Here is a 26,714-nt window from a genome sequence, read left to right as displayed (position 1 = left end):
TATGAGTCCTAAGTTAGACTCTGGAAAGTTGCTCATCTTTAACTGTTCAATAACTCTAGGTAAAGACATGAGTTTCTTGCAGCCTCAGGTATACCATCTCTCTTATTTGAAAAAGGTAGTTAAAACAGCTGTCTCTTCAAAATTATCAGTTCTACTTCCCTAAGTCTGATATTTTGGGTATGAGTTTATAGTAGGTCAGGATTTTATGAGGACAGGAAGAGTCTCGCCAGTTCCTCCAAATTCCCATGTTTTTTCCCCTTGAGTTCAAGGGAAAGTGTACAGTTATGCTTTGCATGGGATTTCAGTGTCTACTTGGAATAGAAATTAGTCTGGATATAAAGAAAAGATTATCAAAGCTATAGCATTGGGTGTAATTGGATTGTGGTATCACACTTTAAATTGGGTTAAGTTCTAAAGTAAGGTGGAAGGTAAAAATCAAGAATAGTTCCAAGTTACCTCTGAAACATTTAAATCACCCATAAAGTTACCATGTGCATGATCAAAATTTATGTATCAAACTTGGAATGGACATATATCTCTTACTAAGTTTAACACCATGAGTGTGTGTTTCTTCAGTTGAATACCAGATGGAGTTCTTATGCTAGGCTCATGTTCAGGAGAGATTTGTAGTCTTTCTTTAATCACTAGATTCAGATTCAGGGCTATGAAATGCTTATACTGACAGACCCATTGGGCCTTAGACCAACTGACGAGTCAGCACCTGAGTCTTCATTTTAAGCATACTTTGTTCACCACGGGACTAGGCCCATTGAATGCAAGAAGGCAGAATCCTCACACTGCTATTTAAATTATTATCCTCCTCCCTCCTTCCATCTTTTATTTTTTCCCTTTTATTCCTCCTCTTTCAAAAACTTTTCTTTCTTTCTCAGTCATCCCTCATTCTCATAATCTGAAAACCTGTAAGTCTCTCTTTGTATAAAATTTCTATATTTTTTTAAAGTAGAGTAATTTTTTTGTTAACTTCCAATGGGAGGGGTGGTGTAGATAGATATAAAGGAGGTTAGACCAGGTGATAAAACATAGTGGTGATAAAACATAGTGGAATGATGACATGAAGTAGAAGAGGGAGAAATAATAGCAAGAAGATGGGAATGATAACAACCTTTATTTCTTGGAATAGTCTATGTGAGAATGCTTTGAAAATTGAAAGCACTATTCATTTCTAGGTGTAGTTTGCCTAGAATTGACTTTGTGATTGACAAGTTCTTTGTGATACTTATAGTATACCATATTTTTTTCAGTTATTTCATTGTGGTAGAAAAAAACATAACATAAACTTTACCATCTTAACCATTTATAAATTACAAGTTCAGCGTTATTAAAATATTCATAAAGTTGTACAACTATCACTACCAGCCATCTTCATAATTATTTTCATCTCATGAAACTGAAACTATAGTAGTTGAACAATAACTCCTCATTCCTCTCTTTCCTAACTCCTGCTAAGTCTCTTATATAAGCGAAAACATGCCATTTCCCTTTTTACGACTGGCTTATTTTGTTTAACATAATTCCTCAAGGTTTATCCATGTTGTAGCATGTGTCAGAATCTTTTTTTAAGGTTGAATAATATTCTATGGTATATATTTCCACAATCTGCTTATCCATTTATCTGTTGATGGACACGTTTCTTCTACATTTTAGTTATTGCATAATGCTGCAAAGAACATATATGTACAAATACTTGAGTCCCTGCTTTCAATTTTTTGGGGTATACATCCAGAAGTGAAATTGCTAAAACATATGATAATTCTATTTTTATATTTTTAAGTAAGAGCCATACTATTCTCTACAGCAGTAGTACCAATATGTATTCCCATTGTACAGGAGTTCCAGTTTATCTATATCCTTGCTGACACTTGTTTTCTGATAGTAGTCATTCTCATGGGTATGAGATGGTGGTCTCAAATTTTAAGTCTTTTCCCCCACCCTCCCACATGTAGAGTGAGCACTAAGTAAAAATCCCTTGGTGAAATTCCAGTTATAAAACAGAATACATCAAGTTTTTAATAATTATATCTTCAGAAAAATTATACTTTTTCAGGTCAGGAGATAGAAAGTTTGTGGCATTTTGTAGTGATCAACCAAGACTGAGCCCCTGCTACATGTCAAGTACTAGCTAGGTGCTTAAGATACAAAGATGTAAAGACATTCACAGTTAAAGAGTTATTAGAAAGTGTGTGTTTCTTCTGGAAAATTTAGGTGAGGTCTTCTTAGAGGAAAAGGAACCACAGAGTTTCTTATTAACCAATTGTATGAATAACAAATCAGTAAGACTCATTTAATTTGAAAGAATGCTAAGATAGTAATTAAAGCATGTGTAAGATCATTAATATCTGTATAGCATTTGGATTAGTCTACATATTGCATTAAACCAGAATGAGTGGAGTAAGACAAAAATTAATCTTTTAATCTGCTAAGGGAGTTTTGTTTTCCAAAGATGGTTTTCAATGGAGAATATTTAGAATATAAATATTATAATATTCAAATTAGAAATTAATTAAAAATATTTAAATCAGTTGTAATCACCCAAGACAATGTCAAAATGATCATCGATGCAGAGAATGTTTATGACTAATATAAGAAAAAAATTCTGAGATTAATATCATTAGTTGATTGGTGATTTATGAGGATAAAACTTGGAAAGGATATAAAGCATGTTGTAAGAAAACATATAATATTTGGATCATCCTGGTGTAAATATTTTAATAGGGAAAGAACCAAGTTTGAATTTTATTTTGTTGAGTTCTGGAATGACTTTTCATCTGTTTTAAATGGATTTATGTCCTATTGTGTGGTGGTAAATATTGAATAACTAGCTCATTTTCTTTTTTTTTAGAAAAAAAATCTATGATTTGTGACATTTGCCAATTTCCACTGTGTATATATTGCAACTATGGCTGATTTCAGGCTACCAACTGATGTAACTGAATATGGAGTTGAGAAGTAATACAATAGGCTCTTGCAAGCCGGTCCAGCACACCTCTGCGGGTGTCTACATTATATCTGAAGTCAAGGATGACCTGGTGAAATGCCTTACAATCTAACTAAACAGGACAAATGGTGCAATCTCGTCTGTCCATCAACAAGCCTCAAAGTCAGAGAACGTAAAGGACTAATGGTTCAATTTTTGACTTTCAAAGCACATACTTTAAAAAATGCCCCAAAAGAATATATTTAGATAATTTTAAAGAAAAGAAACAATTGCCATCTAGAGGTGCATTTTCTTTTCTTGTCATTTCATTTGGAGTACTTACATTATAATTAAATACAATAAACATGTATGGAGCCTTTAGTGCTAGTCACTGTTCTAAACTCTTTACATATAGAAATTAATTTAATCTTCAAAACAAATCTGTTTTATAGATTATTAAGCTGAGTCACAAAGAAGCCATTTGTTCAAGCTCACATTATTAGTACATGTTAGTATTAGATTTAAAAAAAACAACATACAATCTATCTCCAGGGTACCTGACCTTAACCACTGCTCATATAGCCTTTAAAAATATCTAGAAAGAAAGCTTCAAGAAAGACTTCATGAAAGTCTAGTATTACAAAAATGAAAGATAATGTAGTCTGTGAAAATATACTCTAAAAAACTAAAAGTATAAAAAAATGAGTTAGGAAAGCAATGAATATCAGCAATAAAGACCTTTCATTATTTTTCTTCTTAAAAGAGAGTCATCAAAAAACTAAGTTGAAATTTAGAGTTTATTATAACAGTATCTTTTAGGTTATGAAAAATTATTATATAGAAATCATTGTTGCAGGGGAAGTTTGAGTGAAAAATTGTGTATGCTTAACTGAAACACTTTAATTTGAATCTTTGTGAGAGAAATGGAGAAATAAAGATAATAATTAAGCAATACTTCAGAAGAAAAACTAATATGTTTCAGAAAAATGGTGCGATTTGTCATTATTTTCATTACAGGGATTAGCCAAATTTTCCCAGAATCATTAAAAAATACGTTAATGAATCATCTTGAGATTGAATCCGCTGGTGTAAATCCTCTTTATCTAATCTTATAATTAAAGCCAATAGGAAGAACTGTTTGTTTATGTGCAGGATGTGAAATCCTTTATATTCATTTCTGAAATGTGATTTTTTTTTTCTTTCTTCAAAGTTAGAAAGTCCACAGGAACCTCAGGTTTGGTGTAATCAGGAAGATGAGCTTTCCAGATTTCTGCAAGATGAAATTCAGAGGAATGGTTCAGGGACATCTGGGGAAGGAATCCAAACCCAGAGTGTTGCTGGGCTGACTCTCGTGCAGAGCCCAATGTGTGCAGACCTTTCCTAACCAGAACCACACAGATGGCAGTGTGAGAGGTTCTGGAACGGTGATGTAAGCATGAGTATAAAAGTCCTTTGTCCCAGCAAGAAATCAGTTTTATTCCTAAAGATCCATATTATATACTTTATGTTGGCATTTTAATACCAGATTATGGCCATCTGGAGAAAGTTCATCACATTATATTGTAGTTGATATTATTAAGGAGCTTTTTTTTTTTTTTTTAGCTAAAATGACTGGTTAGTCTTTGGAATGATCTGATCCCATTTCTACTTTTATATGCAGTATCATCTTAAAGCAAGGGACTTCTGGTTTTCTTGCCTCCAATTTAGATAAAATAAAAGAAAAACCTATTCATCCATCAGTCTCTGCCTTCCAGTAAATGATATACTTATTTGCTAAAACCAAGAATGTAGGATCCATCCTAGAACATTTTCTTTTCTCTTCTAATCCACTGGGACCCTTTCCCCAGCCCAATCAATTAGCAGGTTCTGTGTCTCACTTCAAAATATATTCACTACCTTTTACCATTAAGGTCTTGCCTTAATCATTGCAGTAGCCTCCTAACTGGTCTCATTACCTCACTGGACAGTAGGTGAGAGCTTTGAACTCCACTGAAGTCCATCAATGGTTTGCCCCTGGACCTAAAAGGAAAGCTAACCTCCATACCACATCCTCAGTGCCCTCCTTGTTTCGACTTCCACCACTCTTCAGCTTCCCCTCCTGCGGTCTGCCCCTCTCTATCCTACCTTCAGGCCCCAGGCTTTCTTATTGCCGCTGGAACATGGCATGCTTATATCGACACTAATGTTTGTTAGTTTTGGTTTTCTCTCTTCTCATGGATCTCCACAAAGTTACCACTCATTATACAGCTGTCTCTCATCTCTTCCAAGAGGCTTCTTTAAAACAGCATCCCTGCCTCGGTCACTTTCTATTTCATTCCTCTGCTTCAATTTACTTTTTATTTTTTATTTTTTTCCTTTATTAATTTTTAGAAAGAGAGGAAGGGAGAGGGAGAGAAACATTGATGAGAGAGAACATCAATTGGCCACCTCCTGCATGCTCCACACTGAGGATTTGACCCACAACTTGGGCATGTGCCCTAACTCAGAATCAAACCAGTGACCTCTTGGTGCATGGGTCAATGCTCAACCACTGAGCCACAGAGGCTCTGCTTCAATTTCTCAATAAAAAATTAGACTCCTTATTTCCTCATTTTATTTCTTTCCACATTAATTTGCTTAATGCCTGTCATCTCTACTAGAGCCAGATCAAGGTTTGTATATGTCTTGTTCAATGTTGTAGCCCCAGAGTCTTGATTAGTAGGTGCTCACTGAATTAGAATGATTCAAAAATGTTTGATTTCAGAAAGTGTGTTAGTTTTATAATAAATGGACCAGGGGTGGTGAATGCTATAGGCAATGTATTGGATGCAGTGAAACCATAAACTTATGCCTCATTGTCCATTCAAGGTTTATTTAAAAAAAAAATGTATTTCAAATCATTTAGATTAGAACAGGATTAGTATCGCAGAGAGGACCAATTTAGTCCACTAACTATTTTCAGAAACTAATTTTTTCATTAACAAACTATTGATAAAAATTTCCTTTAGTTTATTAGATCTATAATTATGTTTATGTTATCTTCCGGGGTTTGAAAGATGGGAAGTTATCTGCTTGGTTTCTATGCCATTATATATCACTCTAGGACATTACTTAATTACTGTAATAAAAGTTATTTGTGCACTGACCTTTTTATCCCTCCAAATGTTTGTGCATGACCTAAAATTTTTCCAAAGTCAATATGAAACATGTGGCCTGACTTTGTCAGCATGATATTGTCGTTGTGACGGTCACAGACTCCCAGGATGAACGTTACCACACACCAGCCAGCACAGGAATAGAAAAAGTTTCTCAAGGCCTAATTAGTTGAAAAACAATAACACAAAAATAACACACATATAAAAATGAGCAAATGCATTCACATCAGAGCTAATGGCAAAAAGTACGATGAAAGCAGAATTACACAATCAAGGACCACTTCTACATTTCCACTGAGAAAAGGGCATGCTTATATAACTGGTTCTTGCTATGCTACAGAAGAACAGGAGGTAATCTCTTCTTTAGCTTAATAGACAAATGTTTTCATTGAAATTGGGGAAAACATCTCTTTCATTCAATTGGAGCTAATTTTCAGAATTCCTAGAGAGCATTCCTGGTGTGATTTTTTGATGTCTCAAATACACAATATTGAATGATTTTTTTCAAGGTAAAAGAAGAAACAATATGGCCTAATATTGCCTATCCCCAGAAAAATTTAAAATATCAGCTGTTTAATATTTGAAGTTTTAACACAGAAAAAGCTATGTTGAGATATCTGTGATGTTTTATGTTTATCCTTGCAAATTGATTGTCCAGTTGATGTCTAAAAGTGTTTTGGTACAGTATATATCAATGAATGCTTGTGTGAGTGGAAACAAATTACTGCTAAGTCATTTGTGGCTTATATTTCTTTGATGCACACAGATATCTTGTCAAAATTACTTTGTTTTCAAAATGTTCTCTTGGATATGCATCATTTTTATCAGTGACGTAACCGTGAGTCTCCTTGGTGTAATCATGAGTGATTGGTTGGGCCATGGTTATGAGTGTCCTCCAATGGTGTGACTGACTTGCTGGACTGGGAGTCTATGTCACTGGACTACAGCCTGGGATACCTCAGTCCAGTGTCTGGGCAAGTCACATAGTTTGTCTGTCTAGATTTTCTTCACTTATAAAGTGAAGATAAAATATGCTCTTCACATTGTGGCTGTGAAGAACAAAGGTATGTGGAAACACCTAAAACAGTATAATGATAAATGGAGATTTGTGCAAAACTCAAGTTACAATTTGGGGAATGGCCAAAGTAAATTTCAAGATAACCTCTAAATCTTTTTTTTTTTTTGGCTTCCCAAAGCCTATATTTTGCTCCACTGCAATTTCACAGAAGTCTGGAATAGGGGAACTCTTGGGTCTCTCGGGCATGACCCATGCTAGCAAGGTCACCGATCATCCCAGTTTGTCCGAGACTGAGAGCTTCCCTAGAACGAGAAAATTTCAGTGCTCAGGACAGTTCTGAGCAAGTCTAAGGCTGGCCCATATCGCAGAAAGGTGCCTCCGCCTCCGGGTGGACCCAGATGTACCAGTTTATATCTCAGCAAATACAACAAGGCCTGGCTCTAACCAACGCTTCCCTTTAACCAGAAGCCCTGGTGTATAACATACACAACTGCATGCTGCTGGCCAGATGCCAGGATGAAGTAAAGTGGGGAAAAAATGTTCACAGTCAAATAAAACAGTATGTTGTGTAAAGTACTGAGATATTAAAAAATTAAAACTCTATTATGCATTTTGCAAACATTGAAAGAATAAGGCACGACAAAGTAGAGCTTGGCAGAAGAAATGTATTGCAAAGGAAGCAGAGAAATTTATAGAAATTGGAGATTGTGTGCAAATAGGCAGAGGTAACTTGAAGGAAGTAGTTTAAGGAGCATCATCTTAAGTGAGATAAAGGAGGCAGTTAAGCAAAGAAAGTCTTTATTGACAGCATGGGATTTCACCCAGAAGAGAAACCAAACACAGGCATTTTTATCTAGTTAATATATTGAAAATGGGTCATTATTACTAGGCTGATGGCTGAGTGAATTAGAACTCAAAGATTTACTTTTTCATAAATCAGAATTTTTAATGAGACAGAGCATATTCTTATTTAAGTACATTATGTGAAATTGGCTCCATCAGGACAAACCTTTTCATAATCCGCCTTTAAGTGGTTGTGCTGGCTGAACCACCTTTTGATTGTATTTTCCTTTAGTGGTCCTATCAGTCCAGAGTGGCGATGGATCTTTGCTAGGGTTACAGCATCGGGCACTATCTGCACCAATCCTGGTCGACAGAAAAGACATTATGAAAATAATTCTTTCTTCACAGGATGAGGGATACTTAGAAAATACATCTTTATCTAGGTAACAATAGTTGCCGGCATGATTTGAATTACCCGTTTCCTTTCCCGAACTTTCCTGAAGAAGAATTATCTAGATGGCTTCCCTTCTAATTTTTTTAAAATCCTGGGGAGCATTGAGGTTACGTTGTGTTTGGATCACACATGTCAGAAAGAGCTTTAATATTTTTTTCTAGAGCTACAGTAGAGTCAACTTAGATGTCTCACAGAGACCCCACTGGGTCAGTAGCATAGTGGATCAATTAACATATGGCTTATGCACTCATTTACAGTTTGAGGGAGGACATTCAAACTTGTACACCAAGTTTGGTAAGCAAGCCAAATATAATCTCCATAACAAATATTTAAAATACATTATAAAAATCAATGTTCAGGTTCAGAAAAGCTTCACAGTTAAATGGTCATTTTCTAGGAGTGAACACAATAACTTTACAGTAAACATGTAGAGAGGCACCTGCCCCTTCCTTCTCAGTCAACATTAAAGAAAAACTATGATAATGATTTTCTTTAAAGAGAGCATATATTGATTGAACTTCAACAGGACCTTTGCCCCATGGCCATGTCTCCATCAAGGCTTCTTCTTCATTGTATTCATGAGGTTACTGAAATGTAAACATTTTCAAGCCCACTGATTATTATTATGTTCAGAAAAGCAGTTTAAACCCAGTATTTATAACTTTCCTAGGACTAATGTCCAAAAACAACCTGTAATGTAGAGTTCTGTAAATAAAGTAATGGAAAGAAATTAAAGTATAGAACTTCTTATTTCTACCATCGTGACAATTGCGAGTTGCACACTCAAATTCCTGAAGAAACCAGGGACACAAATGTAATTATATAAAGAGAGAGATGGTTGAGTTTTTAAATGAACATTTTCATGGTCTACCTTAAAAACATCCAAATTAAACAACAAACACGAGATCACAGCGATAGTAAACGAAACACTTCTCTGTGCTGGATTTCGCCAGTGACAGCTGGTTGCAGCCTCAGTGTCTCCTGATATCCAATAGCCCAGCTGTGACCATTAAGCATAGACATTGCTGGATCAGAAAGAAACTTAAACTTGGGGAGTGGGAATTGAATGCTGCAAATGCAACCTATGAAACCTATATGTTTAAAAATAATAATAATAATAAAAAAAGAGAAACAACACCCCAGAGAGAAATTCTGGATACTGGGTACATCCTTAATATCATAACACTTGTACCTCCTCCTTCAACAGTATTTGCCTCTTGTGTAGGTTTCTTTCATGTGTATTAAGTGAGATAGCAAATGTAAAGCATTACATTTAGTAGTAACGGAATTACTCCGGAAAGAGGTGATTCCTCTTTCTGATCCTGAACGTTTCCCTCTTCATTTTTCCAATTCCTCCATGTAACACTTCCTAAAGGAAAATGATCTCTACCTGGTTCTGCAGCCTCTCATCTGACCATGCCCAAAATTAAGAATTAGAATATTGTACCCTTTGGATACTATACTGCAGCACTATCAGTTAGTTTTCAGACCACATTTGTCTTCAGGGAGTTAATCTTTGCTAAATCCCAAGTCATTTATCATAAGCCTTGCATTGCTGACTACACAGAAAACCTTGTACCCAATTTATAACAATCATGATTGCTAAATTCTGCCTATTAATTAAAACCATAAATTACATTTTATATATTTTAAGCTAGTACATATCATACACTTTTTTAATACTTCTAACATAATTTGGTGAGAATTGAGTGATATGTGTGGTTCCAGTCTTACAGTCCTTTAATGCAGCGTCTCTCTGATTTTAATGCACAGATATATCACTTGGAGATCCTGTGAAAAGGTAGGCTCTGATTCAGTGGGAAGGAGGTGGGGCCAGAGATTCTGTATTTCTAACAAGTCCCCCGGGGATGTCAATGCTGCTGGTCCATGGGTCATACTTTAAGTAGCAGGGCTCTTGAGAACAAAACTTTTCAAGATGGTATCATAAAAGGCAGTGGTTCTCAAAAAGGGGTGCATAAGAAATACCAGGGCAGCTTTTTCAATCACCAAGACTTGAGCACCCCCACCCCCACCCGCAGTGCAGAGCCAGACTTAGTACCTTGGTCGGGGCCTTGTTATATTTGCTCTTCCAATTCCCCTAAGTGATTTTTTTTTTTTTTTTTTGGTACGTGCCCCTAGCGGGAACCAAACCCAAGACTCTCTGGGCCGCAGGCCGACGCTCCAACTGCTGAGCCAAACCGGTCAGGGCTTCCCTAAGTGATTTTTATGTCAATGAAATTTGGAGAACCAGAAATAAAATTAATTAAAAAGAATTTTTATTTGCCCTGATAGTCTCTTCTAAAGTTCTTAGGACATTATATACAAATTAGTCATGAGAATTATAATAAACAATAATGTTTATAAAATCACGTAAACTTCTGGTCTGGAGTATACTTTCCTTAAGGGCCACAACTCTGTTTAGCTCATTTTAATATTCCCTACCTTACTTTGTGGCATTCCTTGAGAACAGTAGATAGTCATTAAACCTTGGAACATGATTAAAAATGCAACCTAAAAATGACATTTGCTTTAATGATCTCTATTTTTCTTGAAGAAATAATTTGCTTGTATAATGCCGTCAGAAATTTTACAACTACAGAAAATTGCTGGGCGAAAGAATAACTAGTTTGAATTATGACATCTGCAGTTTTGGGCAAGCCTACAGTTACTTTTTGCTGAATCATTTTATTAACTTCAAAAGATTTAGCCTTTGTTCCATTCTCTGGTTATAAACTGAGAAATGAGTAGACGGAACTGAAGAATTTTACGGAGGTCAGTGATATATTCAGTTTCGGGAGAAAAGGTAATCCATGTGACATCATAAAGCTCAGCTTGGCTCATCTAGTTTTATTCTTACACTTTCAGCATATTAGGCTATAAAAGAATTAGGTCACATGAGAAAAGAGAGTAAAACTCAAGAAATAAAACTATCTCAGAGTAGCAATGATAAAAGACTCTTTGAGGAACTAAAGCTTTAGAAAGGGTTCAGGGGTGGGACACTTGGCATGGAACCAATAGCCCTATTATAAGAATCAAAATAATTGAGTAGGATGACAATAGAGTCATACTGAAATTCGACTCGCGAGTTAAACTAACTAGAAGGTGCTTCCATGCTTAACTTCTGAAATCTCAAATCACAGTAGGCTGGGGTACTGAGCCTAGCTGTGGAATGTCAGGAACTGGAGAGGCAGGGAGGGATGGGTTTTCCTATGTAATGATGGCTGTAAATTGTAGCTCTGCTGGAATGAAAAGAAATGACTGCAAGGTTCTGGGTCTCTTTTCTTCTATGATTTTTTTTATCCCTTTGTTTATGCAGAAGCATCTGCTATAATTCATACCAATCACTTTAATGAAATTCTAAGTGGCAATGACCACATGTAAAAAATTATTTAAGATATCTTAAGTATTTTTAAAACTTAGCATAATTATAATTTAATACACCTTTTACCTTTGATATTTTGGTAATAATTTGGGTGGGTCACTGACATTATTTTCATTACCAATGTGCATAATTGTAGTTATATTTCCATAATAATGTCTTAGGCTTTATAAAGGGGAAGAAATGCTGGAGGATGCTCAAAGTTTGCATGTATGGTCACCTTCGACTGTTGATATTATTTATCCTTTAAAGTCTTTTAGAAATTAAGTGCAGGTTTACAATGTCTTTAGAATTTTTAGAACTACTTTAAGCATTTGCAACTTTGCAAATTTTGTGTCATTAGGCAACAATTGTATTTTTTTGAATGTGTAAGCTTTTCTATTATCATTCTGAAAAAAAAATAGAAAAATAGGCATCAGTTATTAATTAAATAACTCTGAAAGACACACAAAAGAATCACAGTTAACATTTGGATTGTCAAGGTTCTCATTAATATCTAAAAAGACATATGCTTTATATAAATTATTTTGGCTTATTGTTTTTGAAAATAATTCTTTTCTAAAAAGAAGAATGGTTATGTATAGTTTTTGGATTTTAAAATTTGTAGTCTAAAATGAGCGCTGTGGAAAGTCTGGTGGCATTTTACTAGGGAATGTATGACATAAGTAATGTAAGTCAACCCACTATCTAATCTATACTGACCTTGGCCTTTTCCTGTGGATAGACAGCTATAAATGATCATTTGCATATCCAGGCCCTCCTGCAGCCAGATATTGTCCATCATTTGGACAATCTGCAGAACAAGCATATCCTGACGAAGATCATCTCCGGCCTGTTAAAGACAAAAATATAGACTCTGGGTTTCTCTTCGAATTGCATTAAAAGCTTTCAAATATGGTATATGTCATTTCTTTCCTCAAATGAATTTTCAGCCTGACTTAGAGTGATTTAAATTATTTTATTTGCACTAGCAGTACCTATCTTTCTGATAGAAGACCAAAGAAAATGAGAACTTTCCTTTAAGTGACTACAGAAGCTTCAGCCATCAAATTAGAAGCTGCTTGGAATGTTGTTTCCCAATAATCTTTCAATTTATTATCCATGTGCAATGTCTTAGACTCAAAGTCTAGTGAAGAAAGGCTAAATGAATGTTCATTCAAATTTCAAACTCAGCCAAGAAAGAGTTAAGTGAGACATTGTTTGGTATGTCATAAATGTATTCACTGATAAACAGATACCAAGAACTTCTCGACTGTGAGGATAAAGAGCACACATATGATTCATCAGTCTTCGAATCATTGGCTTCTCTTATTATGAGGGCAGTTGAAAAGCTTTCAGAGTAAATGGCCTTTGATAAAACTAAGAAATGATAAGGGGGAGATTTTCTAGTATTGGTGTAAGAAATGGAGTATGTCCAAAGGAAAAAGACAATGCTGTGCTTTTAAACTAATAAGAATTTTTATTTTGAAACTGCTTTCTAAATTACATGCAGAAAATTATGCCAAGATGAGATTCCATGTGTTTTTTTTTTTAATCCTCACCCGAGGATACTTTTCCATTTTTTGTACAGATAGAGTGGGAGGGAGAGAGAGGAAGGGAGAGAGAGAGAGAAACATCGACGTGAAGGGACACATCGAGTGGCTGCCACCCGCACGACCAACCAGGGCCGGGGACAAACTGCAACAGAAGTACGTGCCCTTAGCGGGAACCGAACCTGGGTCTCTCCAGACCGCAGGCTGACGCTCTAACCGCTGAGCCAAACTGGCCAGGGCCCATGTGTTTTTTAATTCAGCAAATATGCAGTGTCATAGGACCATTACCACTTGAGGTTACACAGTTCAAAGGAAAAGTATGGGCGTCTTAAGCATTATCCTCAAAAACAGTCAGAATCCACCAAAAACATCACTCTGAGACCTTGGCATCTGGTTCGGCTGAATAACTGAATAAACTAGCTGGATGACTGGCAAAATCTTACTTTTTTTCTTTTCTTTTTTGGTTTCTTCTTAAATCTCCTTTTCCTACTTTTCTATAACCTTTTACTCTGTTTTCCCATGGGATTCATAACAAAGACTGGTATGAACCATAATTATGTTTTATTTAAACAGAAAAAAACTACTGGAATTGCTAGAATACGCAAGTGCTTGCAGATAAAAATTTTATGTTAAATTAATTTATATCATTTGAGTTACAGATAATTTTGATTCCAAGTTAGTATTTAGGCCAAAAGAAAGCTGTCCCTCTCGGGGCTCACTCACCTTTCATTTTCTGCGCTCTTCAAAAGTGATTGTATAATTTTGTTTATTGAAACATATTTTCTTAAGTTTTGCACTGAAGTTTCACTGACTTGAAGCCAGTAATGTTTGATTTATTGCCAATCGTAGTTTGGCATGTACAATAATTCTGTAAAAATGCAGAATCAAAAATAACTGGAATCTTCTGTGTTGTTGCCAGAAGAAAATAGCTACAGTAATTTTTGTGTGAGTAATAAATCAAAATTTCTACCAATGTAATCAATTTGATGCTTTAGGAGTTACTGTACCTTAAAAATGATGCTGACATTTTTGCCCATTGGATTAGCATTGATGAAAGTAATCTTCAATGGCAAAGCATTAGATCTGAAATATGAACATGCCTATCAAAGAAGAGAAAAATGGTAAGCAAAATAAAGTGAAAAAGAACACTTTCCCGGAAATCATGGTCCCTTGCAGAATTTATTTGAGCAAATATAACACATATGAATAATTTTCCTACTTTAGAACAAAGAAACTTATTTATTTAAAAAACAACAACAACAACTTTAGTTTAACCAACCAAGGCTTTTACTTGGAAACAGAAAAGCCAGCTTTTTGGCAGGTCATAAATCTTCAACTACATTTTTTTCTCACTGAACAGTGGTGTTATGTTGGGAGTTTAAATAAACTAAGTAGTATGTAGGTATTGTGTTTATGCTAGTTGGCTAATATCTAAAAGATAAAATTGCTATTTTAAAACATTTATTTCCTTTTAAGTATTTCTGCTCTGCAGCATATTAAGGAAACATAGATACAGAGTTAAGAAAGCCCTGAATGAGTTCAAATTTGGACTTTGTAACTTATTAGCTGTAAGACCTTGGTCAAATTACTAAAATATTTGTACTCCCCTGTAAAATGGGTACAACAACCCCTACCTCACCATTTTTTTCAATAGATATATGGGTTAATGAATATAAAATACCTTTTACAGTGACTGACACTAATTAAGCAGTTCAAAGAACTAATGCATTCTTTTTCCCTTTTTATTAATTTTTTTTTAACTTTACAAATAAGAGTACAACATATATTTTCTCTTTCCATTTCTTTCTATTACACTTTGCATTTCTCTTTTCAGCTTTACAATATTGACTACTTTCCATTATATTCCTTTATTGCTTATTTTCCTTGTATGCTCTTGCAATTGTTTGAGTGGTAAATGGCTGTGTGTGTTTGGGCTGTTAGAGAATTCATGTTGACCGCGGAGAGTACAATTAATAGCAAAGGAAGGTAAACAACTTGGTACTTACAATTTATCAGCTTAGTTAAAATATGACATTAATCCATGCTGAAGAATCGGTTTGAATATCATTCTTTCTGAGAAGTCTGAAACTGGTAGAAGCTGAGAGGAAAGGATCTATTTCTTAACCTATCAACATAAATCTCACCTAATCCCATAGCAAACAGAAACCCTTGCTTACTGAATCAATTTGAGTTTTATAGTAAATGGGTGAGGCTGTTTGGTAAGTAATGAATCCCTGTTGCAAAAACAAGTCAATCAGGGAACATATGACCTGTCATGGTATTGAATTAGGAAATCCTTTATTAGACCATAAATGAGTCTAGATTAGTGGATTTCAAATACTAATCATTCAATTCTTGGGGGTCTCTCTGAGGCATTTCAAGTCTAGGGAAAAGAGACAAAGGGCAAAGGGAGGCTGAAGGCAAGGCCTTTTGCTTGTGTGAAGTCTGTGACATAAAATAAGACATTTACTCAGACTGGATGCCTTGCCAGACTGCATTCAGATTTTTTTCTCTGCTATGAACTTATTCATAGCCGACAAGTTGAGAGTTCTGATTGAAGGCTTCTCCATGCTGCCTACATTTCTGTGCTTGTTCCCCAGTGTGCAGGCTTGGATGCCAACTGAGATATTTATTCTCACTGAAGGTCTTTCTATGTTCATTACGTTTGTAAGCATCTTCCCAGTGTGGTTTCTCTGATGGTTGGAACAGAAAGCTTTCCCACACTCATTTCAACTGTAAGCTTTCTCACTTGTGAAGTGCCTGATGCTGGAAAAGACTTTCACTCTGAGTAAAGGCCTCCCACATTCATTAAATTCACAAGGTTTTCCCCAGTAAGGGCTATCTGATAGTCAATATGGAGGGGGCTTTTACACATTCATCACATTTATGAGGTTTCTCCCAAGTATGGAGTCTCTGGTATTCAATGAGACAGGGGAAGGAATGACACTGCATTCATAAAGCTTGTTCTATAAGTGGATTCTCAGAAGAATCATTGGCCGTCTGGTCTGTCTGAAAGTCTTGCTGTACTCATGGAGGCTCTTTCCAGTAGGGTTCCTCTGATGGCCAACCAGATGTGGGCTCTGATTCGCCACATGTATTGTACCTTCAGATGTGATGTGTGTCCCTTCAGACCTCTTTGTTTTTCAGCAGAACCAGAGGACAGACTAAAATGTTCTGTAGGTGAGAGTATCACCTGCCACATCTGTCCTGTTCATTGTTGAATGCACAGGTGCAGCAGCCTTGTACAAGGCACAGCTGGTCAGAGCAAATAGGGCGAAGGATTGGCTCTACTCAGGGCACCTCCCATTCTCAGGGAAAGTGCTGATAGTTGCAGGTTGTTGAGGGAAGTGTGGTGCCAAATCATAGCACTTAGGGGTGGTGACTCCTGGGCTTGTGACCCAGGTCTGGCCAGCTCACCTGGATACTCACAGCAGCCACCCCTTAGAGCTAGCACCCCACATTCCCAAATGCATAAGCCAAAACTCATCTGTAATTTTAATTGAAAAAATTGTCTACTCAACTAACACCAACATACCAAAGAAGCAGAAACAAACAAAAAAAACCAACGCCTGGACTCAATGATCTATATTGTTATTTTGATTTAACATACTATGTCTTTGAAATGCTTAGTTTCCATATGTCTTTAGCATTAATCAGATTCACTGTTAATGATTAACAAGTTACACAATTTTTAAAAAATTAGCAATGATTTGGATTGTAGTCTGAATAGACATACATATCTCAGTTTATGGAACTGATGCCTTATTTTGTTATTTATCAAAATATGTTTAGGAAGCATATTAGGAAAGTTTGTAGGGTGTCTTTGTAACAGCAAAATTATAAAGGTGATAGTATCGAGATTTTAGCAAAACTTTTTATATTCATATAATAATAATTTATTTTTTCTCCTAATTATTGGATTTATTTTCTTGATTGTCTTATATATATATATTTCATCCTCTCCTGAGGACATTCTTCCATTTTTTGTTCAGATAGAGTGGGAGGGAGAGAGAGAAAGAAACATCGATGCAAAAGGAACACATCGAGTGGCTGCCTCCCGCATGACCCAACCAGGGCCGGGGACAAACTGCAACCGAGGTACATGCCCTTAGCGGGAACCGAACCCGGGTCTTTCTGGACCACAGGCCGATGCTCTAAAAGCTGAGCCAAACCAGCCAAGGCTTATATTTTTAATTGAGTAAATTTATTATGCATGACTGATAGTTTAACTTCCTCACTTCTAAATCTCACTTATCAATCCTTCTCTCTATCAGTGTCTTCTACTCTAGGGCTTTTGAGAAGGAGAATAATAAAGTTCTTGGAGAACAGAGGAGGAAGGATGACTCCATGTCAAAGAAGGGTGGCTGACAGTGCCTTAGGACGAGAAGGGGTTTGTGAGTGAGACACGCCAGGAAGGACTTCCCAGGCACTAGAAATATGGCACACTGACACATGAGCACCAATGAATTTTAAATTGAATCTAAATGGAGATGTTGTAGCTAATGATATATTACTGTACTAGACATGGGTATGCACATAATCTAAATAAGCATGAAATTAAACTCAGCCTGCTTAAAGTCACCAACTCAGCCATTTTGAATAAATCGAGAAATCAATTCAGTGAGAAGTATCTTTAGTTTTTTCCTTACTGAACTGATGTATAGTTTGTCTCTAAACCAACAAATCATCTGATGATTTGGCCAATGTGATCCCAAATGGTCACAATGTATCAAATGGTTTGAATTACTTTTTTCTTAAAATAATTGCAATAAGATCTTTATAAATTATATTCACCATTTCAGAAATATACAGTGAGCTAAACAATACAGAACCAAAAATACTCAACATATCTACGGAATAAATTGACTTACCTCACGATCAATCCCCTTTATACAGAGGGCAGGGTTCAGAGGAAGGTGACAGGTATGTATATACTGAAAGAATTTTTCCAGTCTGCCAATCTCTTTCTTCAGTACCTCCTGTGAAAAATCATAAGAAAGAGCATTTTAGAAACTGTAAAAAAACATCACTTTGTCTTCAAGTTATAGTTTTCTCATGTTGATTAAATAAACTCTTCAATTCAAGGGTTGCACACTTGGGTGCCTCAGGGTCAGGTCGGTGATGTAGCCACATCTGAGAAGGCAGCAGGCTAAAGACAATAGGGAGTGCTGGGGAGAAGGGGGAATTAATGAGTGCATGCCCTTTCTGGAGGATTTTAAATTCAATTAAACACAAAACCAAAATGAAGCACTGTTCTGTTCAATGGAAACACCATGGGGTGGACTTGACCTATGGCCCATCAACATCCAGTCCTGGCTTTAAGTAATTATTAACATGATTCATTGCTGATAATTTCCTAAAATCTTAGTTTGTAACTCTCAAGCTTTATACTTAATGATAATAGTGCATATTAGAAAAAGTTCTCATATGTGGTGAGCAATAATGACAAAATGTTATAATTGCAGACAGTTGATAAATGTCGGGAACGACAATGTGTATTGTTTACCAATAAGTATATTTCTGGGACTTGACTCACTCCCACAGTGCTCTTCCACGGTGCCTGTGGAAGGTCTGAGGCCACGAACACCATCAGAACGGGGAAACCGTAACAATTCCCAACAAAACAGGAATAATAATTCAAAATTAAGAAAGCTCCTTTTGTCCCACTTTTGAAACCTTTTTAAACCCAATTCTAAAAACGAGGCTAGCATAATAATAACTCTGAGTTAGCTCTCAACCATCTTTCTCCTGGCTCATTGGCAACTAAGACAACCTACTGCTCCCAGATCCAGAAGAGCAAGCTGGAGAAATGATGCAAAATTACACTGCAACAATCTTCCTGTCTTGCTTCGTCTTATCTATGCCTAGAATTGCCTGAAGAATATCATGGAGGAAAATCTCTGCTCTCTTCATTTAATTAAAATTTGTTCATTTCATACAGTTAGATTTAATGAGTGCTTTAAAAAAACAAATGAACAGCCCGGCTGGTATGGCTCAGTGGTTGAGCATTAACCCACGCACCAAGAGGTTTTCAGTACAATTCCCAGTCAGGGCACATGCCCAGGGTGTGGGCCAAATCACCAGTGGGGGGCGTGCAGGAGGCGGCCAATTGATGTTCTCTCTCATCAATGTTTATATCTCTCTCTCCCTCCCCCTTCCTTTCTCTCTAAAATCAATAAAGGAAAAAAAATTAAGCAACAAACAAACAAGCAGTAACTTAAACTGTGAAAAATTACAAATGCTTTTCCCACCTCTTACTTTTTCTCTTCCTATTTTCATGTGAAAAGGCATTATCACAAAATCAGCCAAAGTGAAATAAATGCATCTATTTGAGAGAATAATACCAATATCTCTGGAACATGATGCAAATGGTGGAAAAGGCACCAGAATTATTTTATAGTGTGCATCTTACATATGAGAGGGATTTTATAGTGTGCATCTCACGTATGTGGGGGATTTAAAATCATAATAACAACTGAACCTACATTCTAATTTTGTAAATTTAAAAACAAATTTATTTTATTTGCTTTCAAAGTTTTGTTAATCTCTAGAAAATAATTAATGAGTTTGCAATAGTATGGATGAATCATGTTTTTCATTATGCTAAGTGCCTTAAAGTTCTTCTACGTAACCAGCATTTATAGGTTTCCCATTTAAATTCTATGCATATGCTTTTTATTTTCTATCATCTCCTAGATAGGCAAGGTTGCATAGCTTCTGTTATTTCTACCAAATTAAGTAAATTCCAGCAAAAAAATCTTGGGCTCAGAAAAAATTCTGGGACAGTTTATCTATTACTATTTTCATATTACTTTGTTGAAAATTTGATGCTTTTAAACATCAGGTAGAGAGAAACCATGATCTTCCTTGAGAACAAGATTGGTGTTTCAGGCATCTGTCTATCCTTAACTCCCAGTCTGTAGTAAATACTTAATTGTTATTGATTGTTGTTCTTATTACAATGAATAGATGTCTACTATCTCCCTGCATCCAGAATGTTGAACTTAAGAGAACCTACTTAATGATGCAGGTAATTGGAAAGAGCAAGCGTTTTTTCATTAAATCAAGAAAAAGAATAGCCAAGTGCACTATTATAATCAGTTTTGAAAGAGGCACAATATTTTGACTATCATGGATCTTACTATAAAGGCAGTACATTCCACACTGTTACTGATTTCTCATTTAAATCATTTCATTTGTTTCGGCAAACGTCTTTAGAAATATGACCTTGATTAGTGAGTGTTAGAAAGATCTAGTCCTAGATTTTGTACCTTGGACAAGGGTACCCTGAAAGGTCCCCTTGTGCACATCTACAAATCTTAGCTGTGTTACTGTTTTGAGGAAATTACTTCATCTGGTCTTTTTTAGTCAAGTCGCCTTTAAGTTGGCCTCTTCTTATTACTCTCTGTATGCTACATGGGTACTTAGATAAAAAAAAACCATGTCCTGGCCCTGGCTGGGTTGCTCAGTTAAGTCATTGTCTTAATATGCCAAGGTTGCAGGTTCAATCCCCAGTCAGGGCACATACAAAAATCTCTCTCTTCCTTTCTTTCTCTTTAAAAAATCAATAAAACAAACAAACATAATTGATTTGTGTCTTATATCTAAGTATAGCCAAGGAATTTGCTTTCTAAGCTATGAAACTAAAACTTAAGATAAACCAAAGAACTTATATGCATGTATGCATAACCAACAGGCATAGACAACAATGCTGGGGAAGGGGGTGCAGAGGGGGATCGGGAGGAGGGTGTGTAGGGAGGAAAAAAGGAGAAACATCTATAACAAAACTAAATTAATAAAAAAAACTTAATTAAACAAAGGATTTTAAAATATATTTCACTACATGGAGATTGATTTCTCAACAAACCTGTCTGTCAGGGTCACTTGCAGACTTGACTTTTTCTCCAATGTCTCCCAGAATTTCAATAAGTTTCATCTCCTTGGAAAACTCATCATTCAAGGCTTTTCCTGCACAGAATTGGAGAGCAGCCAACAGCTTCTGATACCAGCTTTTAAAATAAGCTTCATTCTGTGCATCCTTCAGCAGCCTGAGGGAAAGAGAGGAAAAGCATTCTTGTATCTAAAGCTGATTTTTCAACCACCTCCAGAAGGGAAAAGAAGTGCACTTCAAACTAATCTGTACTTGGTGGCTCTGGGCACTTTAACAAGCTAGCATGGGAGAAATGTTTATTTGTTGGCAGTCATCAATTTCCATCTGATGGCTAATGAGATTCCAAAAGTGGAGAATCAATGGAAGACCTGCATTTTCTCATTTCAATTCACGATGCACTTTTTCTTCTTTTGGGCTGCTTAATTCCACAACAAATACTCATCTTAAGAACACATTTTTGACTTATTAAAATATGAACAAAGAATTTTAGAAATAGTATTTATACGTGACTATACTATATTACAACTCAATCATCAACCCCCGCCCTTTTCTGTTTTTCTTCAAACGATAATGTCCCCTTCCATCACTATTAATCCCTTCTTTACCCTCTTCTACCTCCCTCAGCCCCCATTCCCTCTGGTAATCACCATACTGTTGCCTGTGTCTATGAGTTGTTATTGTTTTCTTGCTTAATCCATTTACCTTTTTCTATAGCCCCAAGCCCCGTTCCCTCTGACAGCTGTCAGTCTGATCTCTGTATCTACGAGTGTGCTTCTATTTTGTTTGTTAGTTTATTTTGACTTGGGGTAATGAATGATGTGTTATAGAATTGTACAACTGCAACCTATGTAATTTTATTAACCAATGTCACCCCAATAAATTCAATATAAATTAAAAAAATAAACTGGCACTAAACAAAAAATAATTTTAAAAATAAAAAAGGAGATAATGCCCCATAATGTCATATATTTCTGTATTGTTCTTTTGGCCAGCACCTCCACTTGATTATCTGGAAAAAGATATTGTAAAGACAAAGCATGGTTTCTGTTCTCTAACATTTCTGGGTTCAAGTCCCAGACTTACAACTTAAAAGTAACTTAGGCCAGTTACCTAACAAGGCTGAGATTTTACTTTTACCTGTAAAATAAAGCAGTAACTCCTGCTCTACAGAGCTGTATAGAACACAGACTGAGCGAGTGCATTTGAACAGGCTTAGCACAGTGTACAGCTACTCAGTCAAAGACATTCGTTCATCTGTATCTCACAGCTTCTCCACGCCAGCTCCTCTCACTACCTGGTATTCTGCTCACGTCACGAACACGGGAGGCACAGAACATAAAAAAAGTTAAGAATATACTTTGCTAGATAATGGAGTGGTGACAAATATTTTAAGACTCCCCGTCATGTGACAATTTCTATTGCCTTGAATCTGATTTTAATATGCTTAAACTTAAAACACTGAAATAGAATAAAAAAAAATAATTCTTTTAATCTTAACTATTCTCCAGTCTTCTCCTCCTCTGAAAAATAAATAGCATTCAAGAAACTAAAAAGAAAATATTGTGAAAATGGAATGCTGCAAATAAAAAGGATGAAATGTATAGCAGCCAAAAAAATACACAGATGCCTTTTATTCTTCATTGCTAATTTTGCATCTCTGAACAACATATAGTTTGTTACAGAGACTCTAACAAATACATTACTTTTATTTGTTCTGTTTTCTGTTTCTACACATTTAAGTTGAAAAAAATTAATTGAATGAGTCTATATGTTTTCTAATCATCACCTGAGGACCTTTTTGAATTTTCAGAGAGAGAGGAGGGTTTGGGGCCTGGGAGGAGAGAGAGAAACATCAATGTCAGAGAATTTCTATCACTTGCCTCCCATCTTCCACAACCTAGATACCTTCCCTGACGGGGAATTGAACCCACCCCCTTTCAATATACAGGATGACTCTCCAACCAACTGAGCTATCTGGCCAGGGCTACATTTTTTTTTTTTTCTTTAGGGAAGGCTTGCTTCCTTGTCATTGCTATGAAGCCAATTATCTTCTAGCACCTCTTTAACTTTCCCAAAGGAAATACAATCTTTGAGTGAAATCATAGTTCTTATTTACTTCTGGAAAGCTTTAAAGAAAATAACTCAAGGGGCTAAAGATGTATTTGCAATAGAAGAATAATAGTACACAATAAACTTGCTTATCTACCCACCCCTTTGGTGAGATTTTGAAATGTCAGACATGTAGTAAGTGAATCATGTCACTGTTTGGAGGCTCTAAGACAATGAGCATTGTCTCAGTGTGCATTGGAACGCTGCGAATGCAAGCGTGCACAGTAAAGGCAAACATTTCATGTAGAATTGTATACATCTCACATCCCCATAGTACTTTGAGGACTTTGGTAATGTGCCATTTTACAGTCTACTTGAGTTTCAGAGAGACAGGGAGTTGATTGGTAGAGTATTTCTATATCAATCCTTGCCAGAACTTTTACACACTTTGAATACCAAATTACTTAATTTTCAAGATATTTTTAACCTGTTCTGGTACAAAAATATAACTTTATTACCATCCAACTGTTATATATATGCTAAAAGAAAAAGTTATTCTGGACAGAGGTCAACTTTTCACTAAAATAATTAAAGAAACAATATATTTAGGTTAGGGTCATAGTTACTGCCAGAATTATATAACCTGTGTTGATAGTACTCTTAATTCTTATTGTATTAGAAATGTATTTGCTTCTCTCACGAGCATCTGATTCAAAGAGGAAAAGTCAGTTTTATTCCTTGCTCAAAATGAAAGAGGGACTTTGAATGAATTTTGCCTCATTCAAACCCTGCATCCCTGCAAGATGACATGTTCTCCTGGTGAGATCTGATTCAAGTGCTGTGGCTTTTTACCTGACTTTGTGAAGAGTCTTTTTTTACACATTGCAGAACTGAAGTCATAGAGTTTCAAAGATGATATAAGAGGCACTGTCACTTTTACTGGCAAGAGAAATGAACATGTCCTTTAATTTTAAATAACTGCAAAGAAAGTTGACAATACGGTTTTAGGCAGAGGGTCACTTAGTTCCTGGTCAATGACATTCATGATAGGAACTGGTAAAACCCTCATGCAGTAGTTCAACTCATTGTCTCCGTTTATAAGATTAGAATACAGCTGGCCACTTTCCCTTGAACATTACAAAAATTCTTTTCAAAATATGTTGTCACCTGGGAGAAGCAGTATTGCTTATGCAAAGTAAAAAAAAAAAATTCTTTTAAGTTAAGGTGAAGGCACTGCAAAGTATTAAGTAAGATTTGGTTGCTGAAAAATCAGACTATTAAAATGTAGACAATGTGACTATTTACAAATGGTGAGCTAAACCTCAAAAGGCCAGAGACCTATTTATCTTAAGTTCCAGATGATTCAATTTGATATTATGTTATACATATCATATAGACTGTAAGCAATGACAACATTAATATGAGGATAAATGCATAAAATCTAGCTGATTAACGATTTTGACTGTGTTACATATGAGAAGCAGTGAGCAAAAAAAGAAGGAATTATTCCCCAGGTGACTGAGTACATTTTGTTATAGGATATCATGCTGGTGTTCACTGAAATTAGGGAGTTCATGGTGGGCTCATAGAGACCAAAGATAGTCACACACATCAGGAGCATGAAGTGGAGATTTTTCTCAAAAAGTAGAGTTTTTCTCCATTTCTTCCAGCCCAAAGTTGGTTTTGGTCCCACGGCGAGTGACTTGCTAGAGCCACAGGAAAAGTACAGATGGTTCTCAGTGCATCAGCCTACCAGCAGGACAAGCAGAGTAATCACACACTCCCAGCCCTCCTTGCCTCATCACTGCCTTTGCTGTAGGTCTTGATTTTAGTTCTCAGCAGCATGACATCCCTCATCTTGGGGACTGCTTTACATTTTTACCCACTCATGTATTCCTGGGAGTGAAGAGGGATAATGACATTGAGGGGCAGAAGAAAACTGAGCTGCATGATGAGATGAATGATTTCAGGCCACTCCAAGACTCCCCTTCCCACTGCCCATGTTTCTTGCTCCTTTATGTGGGGCAAGGTGTGTGGCTCAGCGGACCAATTTTTAAACACAGGTAGATTCTAGAATGTGACTGCGAGTTTGTTTATAACCCTGGGACCCATGAAGGCTGAAATCCAATACTTGATATGGAATTATTAATTTTAAGATTTCAAGTAGTGTGTAAAGAAGTAAAAAGCTTATATTTCTTTAGCCTTTACAACTCTATTTTATTTCTCAGTGGTTGTGATTGATTTAATATTTCCCTAAACTTGATACATTTTATAGTCCTCACAAAGATAACTGTTTCCTATGACAAGTTCATTCTCAGAATATTGATCTGGTCTTTCAGATACACAGCACTAAACTTCTGTTAAATTTTGCACCTCAGAAGCATTACATGGGCCAAGTCTGCAGAAATATAATTTACAATCAATAATTATTTTGCAATATGTATTTGCCAATAAGCCATTTTGTAACAACATTAAGTAAAAAACGATTAAAAGGGAAGAAATTCAGAAAATAATGAAATTCATACTCTAAAGAGTGTATGCATTTTTACAACATAAATATATGACAGGAGCCAATAAAATATATAACTGACTTAATTTTATCTCCATATATTAAATTATACATCTAATATTTGTGTATTATATTTATTACCACCTTGAAAATAGTGCCTTGGAATATTATATTATGTTTATAGTTATGATGTTTCCAATTTGCTTACACTCTGTTTTAGATTTGATTATTATTCCCAACTCTATGCTTTCTTCTCCGAAAAAGATTGCAATCGGCATTCTTTGTTAGGTGAGTTCCAGTGCCTTCCCATAAACAGAGTCTGCATCTCCATTCCTTGTTGGGGTTGGACACGTGACTTGCTTTGGCCAGTAGTATGTGATTGCATGGAGTCTAAAGTGTACACTCATGTCTGTGCAGATGCATTGAATGTACTCTCATGGATTGGTTTGGCCTCTTACACTTCTGCATTCTGCCGTGAGAATAGTATGCTCCAGCTGGGGCTGTTTCCTCAGGCCTGGAATGAGAGGACAACGTGGAGCAGAGCTGAGCATTGCTGTGTGGGGTCCGGTGGCGCCAAGCAAGTCTGCAAACCATGTGCTGCATTCGTGAGAAATAAATCTTTGTTGTTGTAAGCCACTGAAACTTTGGGGCTGTTTGTTGCTATGATAAAAACTAATAAATATGCCATGGTTCATATTCTATCTTTTTCCTTTTCTTTGTTTTTGTTTTCATTCATTTGTATTGCCTTTAGAATATGAAGCATATTGTTTTAAACATCCCCAAAATTATTCCTGAGGACATTTTCGGCCAAACTTAGTTACTGAACACAAACAAAAGTCATCTGGACACAAGTTGGATGAATTAGATGAGTGATCAATATGAATACACTATTTCAGATTAAAAAAAAAAAAAAGACTATAACAGTAATAAAAATGGCTCTCTTCCATGGATCCTAAAAATCCCCAAAGGGTATTTCAAAAGCTATTTGATCTGGCTCATTTTAGAATTATATATTCTGTTATACTGCTAA

At 35.9% G+C, this 26,714-nt stretch overlaps 1 protein-coding gene across 3 annotated transcripts in view; it reads right to left on the bottom strand.

Annotated features, from left to right (window-relative positions):
• PIK3C2G (phosphatidylinositol-4-phosphate 3-kinase catalytic subunit type 2 gamma) overlaps window positions 1-26,714 on the bottom strand; it is a 272,104-nt gene that overhangs the window by 94,845 nt on the left and 150,545 nt on the right. For all 3 annotated transcript variants that reach the window (XM_036251349.1, XM_036251350.1, XM_036251351.1), the window contains 6 exons: window positions 21,103-21,283; window positions 18,107-18,214; window positions 14,243-14,335; window positions 12,406-12,535; window positions 8,097-8,233; window positions 6,061-6,230 (listed from right to left, as the gene is read on the bottom strand). In XM_036251349.1, coding sequence (XP_036107242.1) covers window positions 6,061-6,230; window positions 8,097-8,233; window positions 12,406-12,535; window positions 14,243-14,335; window positions 18,107-18,214; window positions 21,103-21,283 — 819 coding nt within the window. The remainder of the gene's footprint in view (window positions 1-6,060; window positions 6,231-8,096; window positions 8,234-12,405; window positions 12,536-14,242; window positions 14,336-18,106; window positions 18,215-21,102; window positions 21,284-26,714) is intronic.

Source organism: Molossus molossus, unplaced genomic scaffold, assembly GCF_014108415.1.
Source record: "Molossus molossus isolate mMolMol1 unplaced genomic scaffold, mMolMol1.p scaffold_m16_p_10, whole genome shotgun sequence".
NCBI classification, from domain to species: Eukaryota; Metazoa; Chordata; class Mammalia; order Chiroptera; family Molossidae; genus Molossus; species Molossus molossus.
This window is presented reverse-complemented; position numbering and strand designations above follow the sequence as displayed.